We start from the raw sequence: 19347 nt of genomic DNA on the forward strand, positions 1-19347 counted from the left end.
ACAAAAATATATTTTCTATTTTCCGTGAAATTTTTTATATTTTCAAGAAGCAAATGTTATATTTCAATAAATTGTTCGTTTTAAGCTTTTTTTCAGCAGAAATTATGTTCTATTTTTCGTAAAATTATTTTATTTTCGATAAACAAATGTTCTTTTTTTAAAAAATGTTCGTTTACAGCTTATTTTTCAGCAAACAAATGATTTATTTTTTGTGAAAATATATATATGATCTATGTATATGATCGAGTAAATGTTTTATTTAAGTAATTGGATTCTAGTAATGTTCCAGTACAACAGTAAATGTTCATTTTCGCAATTGAATTCTGGTAATGTTCCCTTCAATTGTAGAATGTTCGTTTTTGTAAGTGAACTCTTGTAATGTTCCACTTCAATAGAAACATGTTCATTTTCATAAGTTATTTCTTGTAATGTTCCACTTCAATAGTAAAATGTTCGGTTTCGTAGGTGTTCTATTTTGCATTGTGGGAGCACAATCCACATATTACATGCTAAGCACTAATGGATATAATATGAGATAATGAGAGGAAAAAAAGAGAACTTTTTTTTTACTTAGGGCCGATTCGGTATTACTGTAGTATTCTGTTTTTTTTTCCAAAGTCATATGATATATGTCCTATAATGAATAAAAAATTAGTCAAATTTATTGGGAACATGATAATTTTGAAAATTGACAACTGAAAACTGAAAACAAAAAAGATAACGACCGGGCCCTTAACTATTAATTTTTTGTTACATAATAAAATTAAGCCTATGTTATGGTACTACACTACTACTTATATTGTTCTAAGGAAGTAAAGGTGTAATATGTTTTCCAACTAAATTTTACTTCTAATTAATGACAAATATCTCCAACAGACCTTACATTGATATGCAGAATTGCAGATTGCTTATCAATTTTGTTTGCAAATTCCTAAGGTTCTTTTTGTTTTATGGAGAAATTCCCTACTTCCTCTACTATAAAATAAATGGAACTACAGGAAACAATTTCCACTGATCAGAAGCAAATTAAAATAGAGCTAATTATGATTTTAGATGAAAGATGAAGTGTTTGAGTTGTTACAACCTTTCTCTATACATTGTAACATTACATCTACTACTCACTAATTGTTACAAAGAGTCATTTCTTACACTCACATACATATATAACCAAGACAGTGCAACTCTGCATTAGTATTCTTTGTGTTGTATGTGTCACATTTCCTTTCTTAGGAATCACCACATACTCATCTTCCGACCAACTTCGTCTCCGATCTTTTCGTTCCGTTCTCGGCCACCACGACACCGTCTACCATCTCAGTCTCCACCGGTTCCGCCACCTCCCTAAACCTTTGATATATATCACTCTGATAAAACTTTCTAGTTCTAAACACCAAAATTAGTGAAATAAACATACCAACTAGAGTTGCTGCCGTAATTATAATAAATGCTAAGTGAAAACACTCTTGTCCAACGCAATTTAGCTCTTCTCCTGATCTCCTACTTCGGCCCAAAGCCAACATTTGTCTTGTGGCTTCTTTATCATATAAATGGCCCGTTATCCGCACATTAAGGATGTAACCTCCAATTGGGCTTGCAACTGACCCAAAGTTGTACAAAGTTGAGTAATATTTGAGCCCAAATATTTCAGAGATTATGCCGAAAAGTAATGGCCATTGAGCCCCAAAACAAAACCCAATAATCACGGATGCAACGTAAAGCCCATTACGAACATTGAAAGCAATTAGAAGGTGTCCAGCGCAAGATAGTAAGAGCATAAATGTGAGGAAAAGAGGCCTTGGAAGTTTGTACTTCTTTAACAAGTGCTCCGAATAAAAACCGGCCACGACCCGACCCAAGTAGTTCCATATACTCACTAAGGACACGAAAGTGCTTATGCTCTTAGGTGGATACCCGAGTGATGCTCCGATTTGACCCAAATTATCAATTGCAGTTAACGTACCACCAATTCCACATATCACTGACAAAAACAAAATCAACATGTCGATACTGAAAAGCGCTTGTAAAATAGTGTAATCTTCACCTCGTTTAGGTGGACGGAAAACATTCTGAAAACACGAATCTGCCTCTCTTTGTACTATAGGCGTCTCATCATATATTTTAGGAGGCGATTTCTTAACTGTCTCTTCCTTACCATCACCACCATTTACGACAATATCTACCTTAGGAGCATTTTGCAACACTTCTTGCTTCTTCTTCCATAACCTATACTCCTCCTTAACCACAGTGTAGATAGGTAAAAGGAGCAAGATAAGAACTGCTACACCACTTCCTATGTACTCATTTCGAGTGAAGGTCAATTGCTTTTGAAGTATGATCATGATCATGAGAAAACTAGCAAGGCCAAGGGAGATGTAAAGCATCTCATAGAATATTTTGACCTCATTTTTCTGTCGAACAACTTTCATGTATCGGATAGTGCCTAGGAATGCGAGTGAAATGACGGCTGGTAGCCAACCAATAAGGAGAATTAGGGCTTTGGAGTTGTGACCACCATATAAGGCAAAGTAGAATTGGGTTATGATGGCACCACTTAGACCAACAAAGCCTTTTAGCAAGCCTAACACTACTCCTCGGCTCTCTGGAAAGTTCTTCACACAAGTAACTAGTGCACCGGTATTTGCGAAAGCTTGAGAGTTTGCACCTATACGTAGAAGAGTAGCATATGTTATTAGCTTTAGTTTTCCATATTATCTTGTAAATACATACTGAAATGACTATATGTGAAAGATGTAACGTACAACTATTTTTTTTTAAGTTGGTAAGATGAAGGACAGACTCCTTAGAGGGAGGGGGTGGTAAGGAAAATCTCACTTTAAAAAGCTTCTTATGGGATCTGATCTCATGACCTTGAAATCATGAGGCCAAATTTTTATTATTTGGCCAAATTTTTATTATTAGGCCAAACCTTACCTGGTGTAACGTACAACTATATAAGTTTAGTCATTTAGTCATATAACATATATAGAATTTAGGGCGACCGTATATGTGAAATTTATCAAACATATAGTTCCACTTTTTTCCTAATATAATAAACAAATTAAAGAGATAAATGTTACCATCATCATATTTGTTGTGAGATATTGTCCGTTCAAAGTCTAGTATAGAGGAATCTAAAGTCGATCGATTCGGATCACCTTTTACTAATATATATATACTTCATCTGTTTAAAATATAGTTCTTAACTTTTTTTTGTATGTTGTGTCTAACACGTATCTTTGACTTTGCTCATTAATATCTTTCTTTATATATTAACTAAACTTATAAAAAGCTCCCCTCAAAAAAAAAAAAACTAAACTTATAAAAAGCTGATATTATACAATTACACATTGAGACGAATTTAATAAGATAATACATAAGTATGTTTTTCTTTATATAATAATGAAAATATTTGGTCAAAGATTTTAAAGTTTGACCATGAAAAATGAAACGGAAATGTGGCTTTGTTTCGAAAAGCGTTTTAGTTACCTTAAATGATAAGGTGCTAACATATTTTAGTTGTTAAAATGATTAGTAATGTTTAGGGAGTACCTAAAATGAAATTTCAGGTGGCTAAAATGACTTAAACGGTAAGTTAAATTGTTACATATTCAAACTAAGATGTGACTAAAATTTTGGAAAATCTTTTTAATTTTTTTTTTTTTTTGGTAAACAAGGAGCATAGATCTTTTTAAAATATTGATAACAACTTATTTTGCCAAAAAAAATTATCAACTCAAGCAATAAATTTTGCCAAACAATTAAACTAATTAGGTACTTATAAATTTTAATATTTTATCAGTTTCAATTTACTTATTAATTTTAATTTATTTTCAATTAGTATTGTCAAACAGAGCCGCTATATTTTGGGATCTAAGGGAGTACTTGATACTATTAATTTAACTGAAGTGATTAACTAATTACTAAGTACACTTGAACAACTACTACTGTCTACTCCTATTTTTCCATCTCCCACTCTCTTAGACTTGGAGATCTTTTAAAAGATACAAGTCTTTTTTTTGTAATTCATATAAGTCACGAAGACAGTTCAAAGAAAAGGAGATTTGAACCTGTGAAAGCAGCACTTCACTCTTAACCACTGAGCTAGGATATTCTTGATTAATATACAAGTTTATTAATAGTCATTTAGCCAAATCAATTAAAGAAGGTAGTCCACTACAAGAATCCGCTAAATACCTGGATTCTAGGAGTGGTGGCCGGAATACAGTAAGGATTAATTATTATGATAAAAGTCTAATCACCAAATTTTTGTTTTTCTTATTGATAAGCTTAGCTAGCAAAGAATCAAACAAGACCTTTCTACGTACCCGATAATATAATTCAAGTCGGCAATAAACAACCTCAATTGCTATACACCGCCCTATTATTTTTTACTAACGCCCTGTATTTATATTTATTAAGTATTTATACTAATTTACTTTCTCCACCCTCCATTCTCATACTTCACCCCCCTGTCACGAAGGAAATTGAGAGTGAGGAACTCAACGGCAGCAAGTCAGCAAATATTTCCGGCCATTATTTCCGGCAATAATATTTTCCGGCAGCAATATTTTCCGGCAGCAATATTTTCCTCTCTTCTCTCCTTCTTCTCTCCTCTGTTTTTTGCATTTTCATTATTTTTTTAAAAAAAAAATAAAGGGAGGCGTCCACCATGGACGCCCCACCATCCGTGGAGGCGACCATGGCAGGCGCTCCACCACATGGTGAGGCGCCTGCCATGGGCGCCTCCACCGGTGGTGGGGCGTCCATGGTGGACGCCTCTTTTTTTTTTGAATTTTTTTTTTTAAAAAAAATTAGGGAGGCGTCCACCATGGACGCCCCACCACCGGTGGAGGCGCCCATGGCAGGCGCCTCACCATGTGGTGGAGCGCCTGCCATGGGCGCCTCCACGGATGTGGGGCGTCCATGGTGGACGCCTCCCTAAATTTTTTTTTTTTAAATTCACTGTATATTAAACAAAAAACAGAGAGGGGGTGATGGTGGGGTATGCGGTGGTGGTGTGTCGGGTAGTAGTGCGGCGGTGGTGGTAGCGCAGTGGTGGTTGTGCAGTGGTGGTGGTGCGGCGGTGGTTGTGGGTGGTATTGGTGTTTAGTGGTGAGTCAAGAAGATGGGAGAGAAAGTGGAGGAAGATGGGTAAAAAATGGAGGAAGATGGGGTGAGTCAAGGGAGGAGAGAGAAAGACATACAAGTATATAAATACGGTATAAAAATACTGTATTTAGGGCGTAAATAGGAAATATTAGGGCGTTATTTAGCAAAGCCCTAAACAACACAGAAATTTGACGTTCCAAATATATTCAGATCCATGCTAATCATTAAATATGATAGGAATATAAGGATGACTCTCTAGTAACATATTCAGAAACTGACAAATTATTGCCGCAACTTGAAGGTATATAAAGTACTATATACTGTAAGGAGTGTTTGTTGTAGACTTGTAGGTAGTATTGTTGGCTGTCACTAGCTAGCTTAGCTTGTTCACGTGAATGAGTCAATTAGATCAGCTCGCTAGTTTTACGACTTCATTAGTCAAAGATAAGGTATCAACTTGTAATTAAATTATCACTGATAATATGAGGTGTTATGGAAAGGGGTTAGTTAGAGACTAATGAGCAAATAATTACTTAATTATTATATAGTTTTTTTTTGTCCTCATTAAAAACCCATTGGTAAAAAGAATGACTCTATTAAACCAACACCTATCGCAGGCCAGTCATCCCAACTACACAGGTCAACGCTTGAGAATAGGGGGTTCGAGAGGAAATAAGGGAATCCCTATTACTCCCAAACACGTCTATTGGGTAGTGGAGTTTGAACTTATGTCCTCAAAGGCACAAGGTGAGTTCCCACTATCTCCACCAGACAATCTTGGTATTATATATGTAGTGTTATATATATTTATAAGTGTTATGAATTAGCCTTATATGTATGTGATACATGCGAAAGTATGTAAAGTACCGTATGAAACTTCATATGGTTAGTGACAGTTAATGGAAGGGAGAAGAGGAAAAATATTATATGGAGATAGAAAAGGAAAAATCGATAATTTGTTCGATAAAGCCAGTAAGGTATTAAAGGAATTGGTCAATAAGACTTGAATTAGGATGTAGATATAACAAACCTCATCACTTTCAAAGTCTAGATCTATATTGAGTATTATTGCAGGCCTACATGCATGACTACTTCGTCGGCCAAGGAACATAATGTATCCTCGCATTGAATACTAGTTCTACTAATATTTTTGAAAGATAAATATGATATGTGTACAACATGCATGAAAAATATCAATAATTTATCCTAGGATATTTTAATTTTTGAATTAGCAACTTACTATATGCTACTCCCTTCGATCCCTTCGATCTTTATTAGTTTACTCGTTTCTTTTGCACAAAGTTTTAGGAGAAACAATATTGTGAGATATAAAAGGAAATAAAAACTATTATTTTATATTAAAGTTAAATGTATGTATAAAGGAAATTTAGTGGTCTCATTCTAAAAATGGAAACAAAAGAAATGGATAAACTAATAAGGGTCACCCCAAAAAGGAATACAGATAAACTAATAAAGACCGGAGTTAGTACTTCTTACTAAACTTAAATGGTTAAAACATACTATTAATGACACATTGACATATTTATTAAAAGTATATACAGTTATGAACTTATGATGTATCAACGATATGGCCTGGTGTGAAAATTCTAAATCTAGTTATATTTATCATAAATTAAACATATTATGTGAGTTTTGTAAATTTGATTATTATTTCTACAACAACGAATGACCTAATATAGATCACTAAAGTCAAATATGATCTATTTTCTAGGATTGGATCAAGTACACGTCTAATTGGACAATGCTACATCTACGGGTAGTTAACCCACTAAAAATAGAGCATTAGAAAACTATTAGAACTGATGAGTTAGATCCCAATATTTATTTATTTCGATTAGTAATGGGTTGTTGACCTACTGGATAGATAAAGTTTTCTCCCGTCTAATTACTAGCTATATGCATACTTTTTAAAGATATATACATCATGAGAATGTGACTAAAACATGAAAATAAGATGAAATTGATGCTAAACCATTAGACATACCTACGCAGATGTACAAGCACATTTGCCAAACAGCAGGCTTTGCTATACGTCTAGTAACGGATAGCCAAATCATGAAGTAACCAAAGAAATTAAGAACAGCACCCACGGCTAGTACAAACCATGGAGGTGCAATTTCCATTAATAACCCTGCGGGTATCCCTACGGTTGACCCTAAATCCTTGAAAAAACTAAGGAGGTTAAGGGTAGTTTGGTCATACCCTAAGGACGTTTTTATGTCCTTAGAGTACGATCCAAACATGTACGTGGCTCCGGCCGCGGACATCACTAGGAGGGTGGAAAACACTAAGAACCACCGCCCCATTAAGACTCGTGCCACGAAATGGAGCCCACCACCGTGGCTGATGCCTTCCAACACCATGGCTAAAAATTTATATATAGTCTAAGATATATATTTGGGACTTTTAGTCGTGTGAGAAATTAATAAAGTTGAGGTTGAGTTTTACTAAAGTTCAAGTGGAAATGTATATATAGTGGTAAGTATGTACATATTGGATCAAATGTGTGTAATATAAGAAGAGAAATAATAAATGAAAAAGATGACGATATATTGGACCGTTGTTCTAAGGGTGAATGTATATTATTATTGTGAGATATTGCTGGATAAAGACCTTATGGTTGACTTGTACATGTTCAAGGGAAGAACGTATGAATTCAAACAGATATTTGCAGGATTTGATGTTGAAATATTTGAGTAATTTAGTCTGTTTGCGCATCAAGTTGTTCAAAAATGTTAGCTGTCTTGCTTAAAATATGACCATGCTCTTGTCACTAGGCAGCTTGTTATTTAAATCATTTTCTAAAAAGATTCTTTAATGAATTGTTTATCTACAAAAATATGGTAAAATACGAAAATGCACCCATTGTCATACTCATTTGTATAATGAAAAGGTAATAACTATTTCATGTTAGACAAGATTCATTCATTTATACTTGATTTCTATGTACGCCTTACGATAATTACTATGCTTTTATTTTTATAAAGTTTCAATTTTATATATCAAGATATTACTTTATTTGGCTAATGATTTATTTTATATTATATATATATATATATATATATATATATATTATATATATTATATATTATTATATATATATATATATATATATATATATATATATCTTATTATCGTATGTGTTTATCTTCGTATTACTCTTCTTAACACAATTGAAATTACTTCGAAAAGGAGAAGTATACTAAACAACATGAATTAGGTCATATAGAGAAGCTTAATATTATTCCAAAGCATATATTATCAATTTATACTACTAATAATCGGTAAGCTAGTTTAGTTTCATATATCAACAATGTATATTACTGTCCTATGAGCTAGACTCTTTATAGTCTCTACTCTTTACGCACCAAAAAAAGTTGGTTCTAATTTGTCTATATTTCCCATAAATTTCAATTGATGGAAGGATATATAGTAAAAATTTGTTAAGTTTACGGCCGGAGAATTAAGGAAACAATCATTTCCCAAAAGAAAAAGTATTACACCAAATTTAAACTCCGGCCTAGAAGATTTAGATTCATTAGAGGCTATTACTAAACAGTAAGCAAAAGATCAAACAAAGCCTTTATAGCCAATTATAGTTATCAATGTCAAATGAACAACTGAAAAGCTAAGAATTAAAAGAAAAAAAAGGAAGAAAAAACACTCTATATTACGTGAAGACATAAACTAAGAAATTAAGAATCAATTACTAATAAACAAATAGTTCATCAATCAGAGTGATCATATATAATACTCCACATAAAAACAAACAACAAGCTAGTTACGTACTCCAATCGAGGAATGATAAAACTATTGGTGCTACTAGTAAATTATAACGAGGACTGAGTAGCTGGACATGTCTTCTAGATGCATGGCATTGACAATAATGGGCATGCATAACGTCAAACGAGGGTGTCGACTGTTACTAACTAGTAAATTTTTAAGTAGATAAAAAGTACTTCTAGTTACCAAGTTGTTAACATTTTTTGCAAATGTTCTTCGTGTTTCGGATAACATACATCTAGTGATCTAGACTTAGTCATTAACTAGCCTTATATGCACGCAATGACGAAATGCGTGCGATAATGTATGATAGGCTGATAGCATATGAAGTAGAAAATCAAATTAATTGGGTTGAAAAATTATCTTTACATTTTGTTTTTTTAAAAAAACTGATTTAGTTTAAATGTCCTATTTTCCCCTACTTTTTTCATTCAAATAAAACAGTTAGTTATCTCCCTATTTTATTTTCTCTTATTCCTTTTTCTATTTTTTTGGTGTCCCCCATATATTGTCTTATATAATAGAGATCATGATTCTTTTAGGTAGCAAATTAAATAACATATTACTAGATGAACTCAATTAATTTTTTTTTCTTAGTTTATAAAAAGTCGCAAATAAAGGCAATGATGAGATGATATCTCTAGTTACAAATATCACCTTTATAAGACTTTTCAAACTAAAATAACTAGTTTTTATGGACACTAATTAAATAATATTGTTAACTATATATATTGGTCATCAAATTAGAACTCGAACAATAGACTATTCAAAAATTATTAAAAGAGACGGTCTAATTTTAATATAAAATTAGACCTAGTTACTAAATGGAATAAACTAGTCACTAAAAGAAATTAACCTAGTCACTGTTGGGCTAATTCTCTTTTTAATATTGGGCTTATCATTGCCTAATTTTAATTTAAAAGTAGGCGGTCTCTCACAAGAAAAACTCTAGACTATTTACATAAAAATTTGATCTATAAAGAATTACAAAAGGTAATACTTCCTCCATTCCATAATATAGTGATTGTTAAAATCTTTGACCAAATATTTTCACTAATATATACTCCCTCTGTTTTTTTTTATCATTCCTACTTTGACTTTGCACGTTTGCCAATGCACGTTTTAAAACTTAAATATCTTTCATTATATATTAGTAAAAATTATAACGATTGAATATTAATAAAGTACTAATTGAGACGAATCAAACAAGACCCCACATGACTATGTTTTTTCTTATAAATTGAGAACATTTGAGAAGATTCTCTCTATGCATGAATAGTGTCAAGATTCTAAGTGAGAAAGATAAAAAAAAACAGAGGGAGTATACAAGAAAACGTATGCATGTGAGATCTTGTTAGAATTCAACTCAATATGTAGTTTCATAATATCAACGTTTTATATATTTTATTGATAAGAAATTGAAGATGTCAAAGGAAACAGGTCTATTTTTTAAATCGTGTAAAAAAAAAACAAGGATTATATTATGAAAACTTAAATAATAAAGAGACAATTCGAATTTACAAATAACCTCCAAAAATTCCCATAATGAAATAAATTTCCGCTATTTAGTTTTGTTAATGTATGTTCTCTTTGGCATAAAACAGCTGAACTGAACTGATTGAACTGAACTGATCTGAATTGAACTGAACTGAATTGAACTGAACGGAATTGAACTGAATTGAACTGAACTGAAATGAATAGTGATATGTGAGAGTAAATGTATTGTCAAGAGCTGAGCTGAACTGAAATGATCTGAACTGAACTGAACTGAATTGAACTGAACTGAACTGAATTGAACTGAACTGAAAATAAGTTGGGGAGAACAGACCCTTAGTTATTCATTTCTTGGAAGGCCTTTCTCTATAAAGCTGCCATATAGACATTACTAGATTGCGGCCTATATATGACTTAAGGTAGCATTAGTAATATAGATAATATGGACTATGGAGTAGTATCTTGTATGTGGGTCAACCAAAGATATGAACATATAATGCCGTTGATTGACTGTTATCCAATTGGTCCATTAATATGGCATCATTGTCAAATAATAAGTTGGAGGTTGGACTACTATTTTTCTAAAAGGCATTGTCGTCCCCACTCCCCACTCCCCATCTTCGACTCACCAATTCCACAGTCCACACTTTAGAACTTTAATTTCAGCTAGAGTGACTCTTAGAGTACTAGAAATCACATTGATCCTGCATCTTCGGAATTTTTAGATCCGGCAGTTTTCTACTTTTCTGTATTCTGGGAAATTTTAGGTGGGGGGTTGAATTGCCGGTCGAGCAATGATATTCCCATATTCGATATGGTTCAATATCACGATTTAGGTAATTTTTAGGATAAAAAGTAATATTAAAAAATATATATTTTTATTTGGTGATTGTTAGTTGAAATCTAGTTGATGTATTAGATGACTGGTATATCATATTAGCTATTATATATCATGGGAAAAGCTATATGCAGCCCTAAGAGCTGTATATAAGAAGCTAAAAATAGAAATAAGCTGCATTAACTGATCATTTATTACATCGTTTGATGCAAATTTTTTCCATAAATTCACAACTTATTTTCATTTTAAGTAGTGTATTTATGTCTTATATGTAACCCTAAGGACTGCATATAGCATAACCATTAATTATATCATATCATGCCTGTATCTAATCATATCGAGTAAATGTTACATTGTATTAAGTTGCTAGTGAGATTACAAAAATGTCATGGTATGAGACAAGTTATCCTCTACCGAGTATGAGAGAATACTTCCTTGTGAATTGCTCAAGCTTATTCTTTTAATTGGATTACTTTTTAGCTATTTTTTTTAAAAATCAAAAAGTTCTACGATTCTTTTTATTCTTTTTTCATTTGTCATGAAATAGATTTTTTTGTTATACTTTATTTTGGCTAAATCCAAATCATTTTTAGACTAAAACTTTGCTATTGTTATTTTATCTAGAAGATATGATTTAACTTTTTCTTGGAGTATTTCATGCAATACTTTATTTTGGTTGTAGCCGTTCAATCTTGTTAATTAAAAGGTTTTCTTAGTTTGTTGGAGGTGTAAATCGATCATGAGATATGCTTAACTCCTTAATAAAACTAAGTGTTGTTAATATGTAATAATCAATATAATTATAATCAACAAAAAGCAATTTAATTCAATTAGTAAAATTCAATTTTAATTAGTAAAATTAGCTGTGATCTTAACAATGGGTGTTGAATGGAAATTTTTATTAGATTGGATAAGATCGAAAATACACCAAATTAAAATTAGCAAAATTCAGTTCCGTTAATTAAAATAATTTCAATTTCAAAAAGAGATTTTGAGTATAATTAGAATAAGGTGATATGAACAGGGCCTTATACGGATTAATTTTTCATTTGTAAAGAAACTAAATCACACATTGATTATTTAAATAAGATCACTAAATATGGCCTAATGAAAGTGAATTTTTTGAATTTAATTTATTTCACTGAAAATCACCTCCACGAATATTCTTTAAACTACCCAAATTTGAATTTTTATGAAGAACCCATCTATTATTAAATTGAGTTGTTAATCAAAGAGAACTTGTGATCCTAAGATTCTAGGGTTTTTTGAAATGAAATGAAGATTTTAGGGTTATTTTAAAGTTTTATGGGTGAATTGAGGATAATTTACGAATTAACCTGAGTCGACCCTCTAATACTAGCATTTTTTTTTTTGAAAGACTCTAATACTAGCATTTATGACTTATTTAATATATACTTTCTTACTTTTTCAATACTTACAACCTTTTGACTATTGCAACATTTTCCTATTAACTTTGAATATTGTTAAGTATTTTTTATTGTATATAAGATTAAAAAAAGTTATTAAGCGAAATGTTGTAGGATTAGTTTGAATACTATATTCTAAATATAAACTTTTCCACAATTTTTTTTCAATTATTTATTCAATGGCAAGGATGTGTATATTGGCAAATGTAAACAATTCCAAGTATTGAGAATCATAAGAAACAACAACATATGACAGCAATAATAACGCTCTAATATTGGTGTACATGTGAGGATAATAGGATCAATTGTTCAATATTATACTCTTGAATCTTGACGTTATAATATACTCTCTAAATTTACTATTATTTGCAATATGTTGACTTTCACCGTTTCAATGTATAAATTTAACTTTTCATATATCTAATCATAGATGTGTATGTAAATAATTATAAAATTAAATATTATAAAAAAACATATATTGACGTTAGACATATCTAACAAGATTGCACATAACTATATTATGATTTACATATAAATCACCAAAAGATGGTAAAATGCACGTAATTAAGTAAATAACGTATAAATCTCAAATGTTATAAGAATTAAAAGTGAACGGAGGAAGTATTGAAAATATAGACCATGTAACATAATCTAACTATTTAATTACGTACCTACACAAATGTAGAGGCACATTTGCCAAACCGCAGGCCTAGCAATATGGCCAGACACAGCAAGCCAAACCATGAAGTAACCAAAGAAGTTGAGAACAGCGCCCACTGCTAGGACCACCCAAGGAGGTGCAATTTCCATTAGTAGACCTGAGGGTATCCCTACGGTGGACCCTAAATCCTTAAAAAAACTAAGGAGGTTAAGCGTACTTTGGTCATACCCTAGGGACTTTTTTATGTCCGGGGAGTATGATCCAAACATGTACGTGGCCCCCGCCGCGGACATCACTAGGAGGGTGGAAAACACCATAAACCACCGCCCGGTTATTACTCGGATTGCGAAGTGGGGCCAACCACCGCTTCCGCCGCCTTCAACCGCCATGGTAAAACTATAGAGACTAGCTAAGGTATATATAAGATTATATATATAATATATGTTGAAGTAAAGAGGGTACAAGTTTTTTTAACAAGGTTGAAGTGAAAGTTTACTATATATAGTAGCAATAAGCAAGTTAGTAATTATCTAGGGTAGTTAGATTAAGAGGAAAAGTTAGATAGTGGTGATGATGATGATGATTATTGAAACAATTTTCCAATTCTGACTAGTCGGAAGTTTCCATACACGAGAGTAGATTATGATACATGATGGATTAATTGGTTGACTTTTGTCTAGCTTTTACTTTAGGAATGAGAATTCTATACTCTGCATACATATGATTTACATGATTTGATGTTGAAATAATTGCTGCATTCTAGTCAATCTTTGAATAATTAAGTTGTTCGAGGTGTTATCTGTCTAGCCCGTCTTATAAAATGACCATTATCTTGTCATTAGCCATATTGTTTAGTTGAAAAGAGACTATAATTGATGACAATAGGAAAAGACTTACATTCATACTCCCCTATACGTGTACTAATAACTAGCTACTATACAAAAGACAAATTATATGAGAAGCTATACATCTTTAAGTAGCAAAATGTGAATAAGAGAATGAGCCTATCAATTAACTTATAAAAGTCTTTCCTTGCCTCTTTCTAGAATTTTAATTTATGTGGTTAATTGTTGGACTGAAGAGGTGGAATCTACTCCTATATTCGGGGCCGTCTTAGAAAGTGTGCAAAGAGCTCAACCACATAGGGTCCCAATCTAAAAGGGGTACAAAGTTTAAATTTTCTAATATTTTCATATAAAAAATCCTTATTTCTTCTTCTTTACGTGACAAAAAATTTACATTTTAGAATATTTGCTTATCATAATTTTATATTATTGCCTAATATGTATGTACAACCTATTAATTTTAATAATATAAGGGTCTCATTTTCATTTTTAGAACAAGGCTCCTAAAATTTTCAAGACGGTCCTGCCTATATTGTTGCAACAGTTACAACTTACAAAGCTTCCTGTGTATAAATGGTGGCCTGGTGGCCGGTGGGTATCTACCTCGGTCCTCGTTACATCGAGCCATCGAGGTCAAAGATTCAAACTCAACTGGTGACTTAATCCACATGAATTCAAAAAAAAAACTTGAAGGTTGAGGTCTAGTATATGGTCATATTACTTCATCTGGAAAGAAAGAAAAAATAACATATTGTTCATGGTAAAAAAACATGTTCATGTCTATGATCTGTTTATGATAAGAATTTAGGTAGTAATGAAAAGAACAAATAATAGATAATAAAAAAATATATATTGAAAGAGCATACAAACTCTATTAAAAGAACACACTCTAAAGTTAAAAGACAAATGTTATTTTTATATTGATGGCATGTTTGAATTTAACTAACAACATGTTCTTTGTTATATCAATCGATTGTTTCTTTTATTATAAATAAACCTATAAATTATATATAATCATATTATCTTGAACAAAATTGTTAAATGTTCTTCTTATATCGTTGTCATGTTATATATAATCTTTGTTTTTAAAAATAAGTTAAAATCTCTTATTGGGGAAACTTGAAGGTGATGCCAACACCATTAGGTTATCTACTCATGTTTTATATAAACTAGTAACATATACTTTATATTATTTCGTCAAAATTGTTTTAAAAAATAAACATTATATACTATTATCATGTACTTTACATGTACAACATCAAAAAGAACATCGCATATCAAAATTGTTTATTAGAACAAATATAAAAAACAACACGTACATATGCCAAAAGAACATCATTCTTATTATTGAACACAAATAACTTGAAATAATTACCAATATTAATAAGTTCAACAACGATAATAATAATGACCCTTTTGAACAAATGTACAAGTAGAGTAGTATTAATAGTAATAGTCATCTTATAAAGTAGGCTCTTCGGAGTGCGGTTTGAACCGCACCAAACCGCAACCCAAACCGTTTTTCTGCGATTTGGGTTAGTTTGCGGTGTCAAAATTGCGGTTTGGGTTATGATTTCAAGCAAACCGTAGTTTGCAGTTTGGGTTGCATTCTAATTTTTTTAAACGAAAACCGCACCGTGAACCACAATTTGTATGTTTTTTTTTTAAAAAATTATCTATTTTGATTTTTTTTAAAATACACTTGACAATGTGACAAACAAGCATACAACTGAAAAAAGAAGTTTGAGGTAAAGAACTTGGACACTTTTGTAAATTATTATTTATGTTTAATTATGAAGTCAACTTCATATTTATTTGGACTCTTCATATTTATTAACAATTTTTTTACTCTTAGTTTACAAAATTAATGTCATGGAGGAAAAAAAAAGGTTAAATTGCAAACCAAATCGTACCAAATTGTTTCGTGCGATTCAGTTTGGGTTGGTTTTGGCAAAAGTGCGGTGCGGTTTGGGTCTGGAAAATATCAAACCCTATATTTGCAATTTGGATTGGGTTACATCCCAAATTGCGCCACCCCAAACCGCGAACACTAGTACTAATAATAATGACAATAATAATAACAATAGTAATAATATTAATAGTAATAATAATAATAATAATAATAATAATAATAATAATAATAATAATAATAATAATGATGATGAAGATGATGATGACGATAATACTAATATTAATAATAAATTATTAGAATTATTATAATAATTATCATAATAGCAGTAGTAATAATCATCATAATAATTGTGATACCAATAACAAATAACAACAATAATATAAATTTAAAATATAAGCATGATCTGAACTATTATGATCTGTTCTAAACTATTTTGATCCGGTCTAAATTTATTTTTGTTATCTAATATGATTTGATTTGACCTGATCCAACTTAAGTAAAAATAAGGTGAGCAATATAGCCTTAGCTTGTTCTTTTTTTTTTCTTTCTTTTATTCCTAAAGGAGACCTTCTCTCTATAATTTTGAGTCGTTGATGCTTAGACGTAATCAAATTCAACTTCATGTGAAAGTCCAATTTCATCCAAATATTGTAGTCATTTCCTCACTTGTGCTATGCACCCTTATAGTCATAGTGTTTGTGCATGGCTCACCCCCTTAAAGTAAGCTAAAAGACAAGAGTATTACACTAGTCATTCACTCATTTTAACTTTTAAGAGAGATATATCGTAACATGACACATGCGTTTATGTCAAGTTGTCAACCTAGACAGTAAAATATACATGTAAAATATATTTTTCTTTTGAAATAATCTTACAATTTTTTAGCCCGTGTCAAGAAAAAATACCTACAATTGATCTTCTAGCTACATTTAATGGTTGATACTTGATAGGCCACTTGCATTTTCTCTTTCCATAATCAATATATTTACATATAATATTTTGTTGTCTAAATCTTAAACATTTAGCATATTATAAGAAATTATTTATTCTTTCAGTCGAACAAGTTCAATGACCTACATGGATCTAACTGTTCACATAACTCAACCAACTTTTACAAGAATAATCAAGGGGAAAATGATAATAACCTACCCAAAAACATTTTTTTTGGCCTCCACTGGAGACCCGTTGGTAAGAAGAAGGACTTTACTTGATCATTACCTCGCTCGGGTCAGCCAGTCCAGCTACACAGGTCAACGCTTGAGAGTAGGGAGATGTAAGGGATAATCCCTACTCCCAAAGCATAAGTAGGTAGTGGGGTTCAAACTTGTGACTTAGGAGTGCTTATCGAGCGAGCCGAGCCCAAATAGCACTGGGCTGGGCTGGGCTCGTCGAGCTTGGGGGAGTCGAGCTCGGCTCGAGCTTGTGATTAGAATTTGTGGCTCGAGCTCGACTCGTGAGCTCGTTTAGGCTCGGCTCGTGAGCTCGATTAGGCTCGGCTCGTCAGCTCGATTAGCCTCAGGCTTTTTTTAATTGTATTTACCTTTTCTTTTTATCTTTCTTCTATTATATACCTTAGTTAATATCTTAAAAGAAATACTTACTATAATTTTTAATATATATAAATATTTTTTAAATATATAAACAATTTTTCAATATAAAATATGTTTTTAATATAAATACATTTTTTAGTATAAATAATAATCGAGCTGTTCACGAGCCAAGCTTTGCCTAGCTCGGCTCGGCTCGTTTAAGTCTCGAGCCGAGCCCGAGCTTGTCAGGCTCATTATCACTACTTGTGACCTCCAAGTCACAAGGTGAGTTCCCCACCACCTCTACCAAGCAAGCTTGGTTTAAAAAAAAACAATTGCATATGATATAAATCGCTAAAAGTGTACATAACTCTACTAATGCTCCAAACCTTTGTACACATTATACAAATCCTTGTCGCTCACTTTATAAAAATTGTGTGTGAGCAAATTGTAATGACTTTACGAACAACATTTGACAAGTATGTTGAGATGCGAAATTTAAGGGTTAGGAAATAAACAGCGATTCCATATCAAACCCACAATTTTTTTATAGGAACAAACCCAATTTTGACTAAAAAAAACATCGTGATTCAACTCCATGTCAGAAGAAAACTAAGTAATGATGGATTGATGGCATACAATTCAAACGTGACAATCCAATAAAAAAGGAGAGAAGAAATATAAATTCATACAAATGACGAACTAATTTGCTACGTGGGGATGACATTGAGATTGAAGTGGCAAATTACTATTCTACGTACAGTAATATATTTGTTTGTTTGTTTGTTTACTCTAATACACGCCATTTCACACGGTTGACTACAAAGTAATCACCTCCTTTTTAAGAAATTAATAATAATGATAGTAATAGTAATATTAAGGGCCTGTTTTTTTTGGCATAAAATAGCTGAACTGAACTGAATTAAATTGAATTAAACTGAACGACTGAATTGAACTGAACTGAACTGAATGAATAGTGATATGTGAGAGTAAAAGTATTGTCCAGATCTGATCTGAACTGAACTGAACTGAAAATAAGTTGGGGAGAACAGGCCTAAGACATATAGAAGAAAAAAGAAAGAGAATTATGCTGACTAATTAGGATATTCATTGTTGAACACCTTTATCGTAATTATCGATACAATGGTCGGAGAAATAATATAATGACGTGTTGTTTAATATATAAGATAGTTTTAACTATATATATAATCTCTTGACAATCTTCTTGAAATGTTTATTAAAGTAGTAATTAACTAATGTTAATCTCTACCGAATCTATGGAGTTGCACATGCATGGTAGTCTGGTAGGCGTTAACCAAGGCTAACTGGCTCCAATCCACGTACGTAACATAAAAAAGGTTCATGGACCGACTAAAGATGATTCCTAAGATAAATGAAGCTCTAGACAAAGAGAAAAAAAAAAGACACATAGAATTGTATGGGATTCAAGGATTTTACAATACCAAAGTCTAGGGTCTAAACATGTCGATTACTCCCAAAGCATTTAACATGCTGATCCAAATTATGTAGGACCTATCATTGAATTTTAACGGTGATAATTTTAATCATATTAGAAAAAAAACTTGTAAAGATAATATTTACAAAAATATATCTAAAAAGAAAATATTTTGTATATATTCTTTCTCACATCCTCACTATCATAGTGAAAGAAAGTCGGATGCTCAAACTGGATTTAGTCATGCATCAAACGATGATAGATAATTACCC

General features: G+C 31.8%; 1 protein-coding gene across 2 annotated transcripts; it reads right to left on the reverse strand.

Moving 5' to 3' along the window:
• Positions 1 to 1012: 1012 nt before the first annotated feature.
• On the reverse strand, positions 1013 to 13786 carry LOC104904540 (protein NUCLEAR FUSION DEFECTIVE 4). Of its 2 annotated transcripts, none has more exons than XM_010692814.4 (2): positions 13344 to 13786; positions 1013 to 2662 (listed from the first exon to the last, which is right to left on the reverse strand). In XM_010692814.4, exons 1-2 carry the CDS (start codon positions 13720 to 13722, stop codon positions 1245 to 1247), a joined length of 1797 nt encoding a protein of 598 aa, XP_010691116.1. In that variant the 5' UTR covers positions 13723 to 13786; the 3' UTR covers positions 1013 to 1244. The 2 variants fall into 2 exon arrangements, with proteins under 2 accessions (XP_010691116.1, XP_010691115.1); XM_010692813.4 differs by lacking the exon at positions 13344 to 13786 and adding an exon at positions 7115 to 7660.
• Between the last annotated feature and the right edge of the window lie 5561 nt (positions 13787 to 19347).

This window comes from Beta vulgaris, chromosome 9, assembly GCF_026745355.1.
Source record: "Beta vulgaris subsp. vulgaris cultivar EL10 chromosome 9, EL10.2, whole genome shotgun sequence".
In the NCBI taxonomy this organism is placed as follows: domain Eukaryota; kingdom Viridiplantae; phylum Streptophyta; class Magnoliopsida; order Caryophyllales; family Amaranthaceae; genus Beta; species Beta vulgaris.

Excerpts from the sequence above, each read along its gene's own strand:
- LOC104904540 (XM_010692814.4), bottom strand. The coding sequence starts at position 13,722 with ATGGCGGTTGAAGGCGGCGGAAGCGGTGGTTGGCCCCACTTCGCAATC. Across the intron at positions 2,663-13,343 it reads GTGCCTCTACATTTGTGTAG|GTGCAAACTCTCAAGCTTTC; the intron begins GTACGTAATTAA and ends TTCTACGTATAG.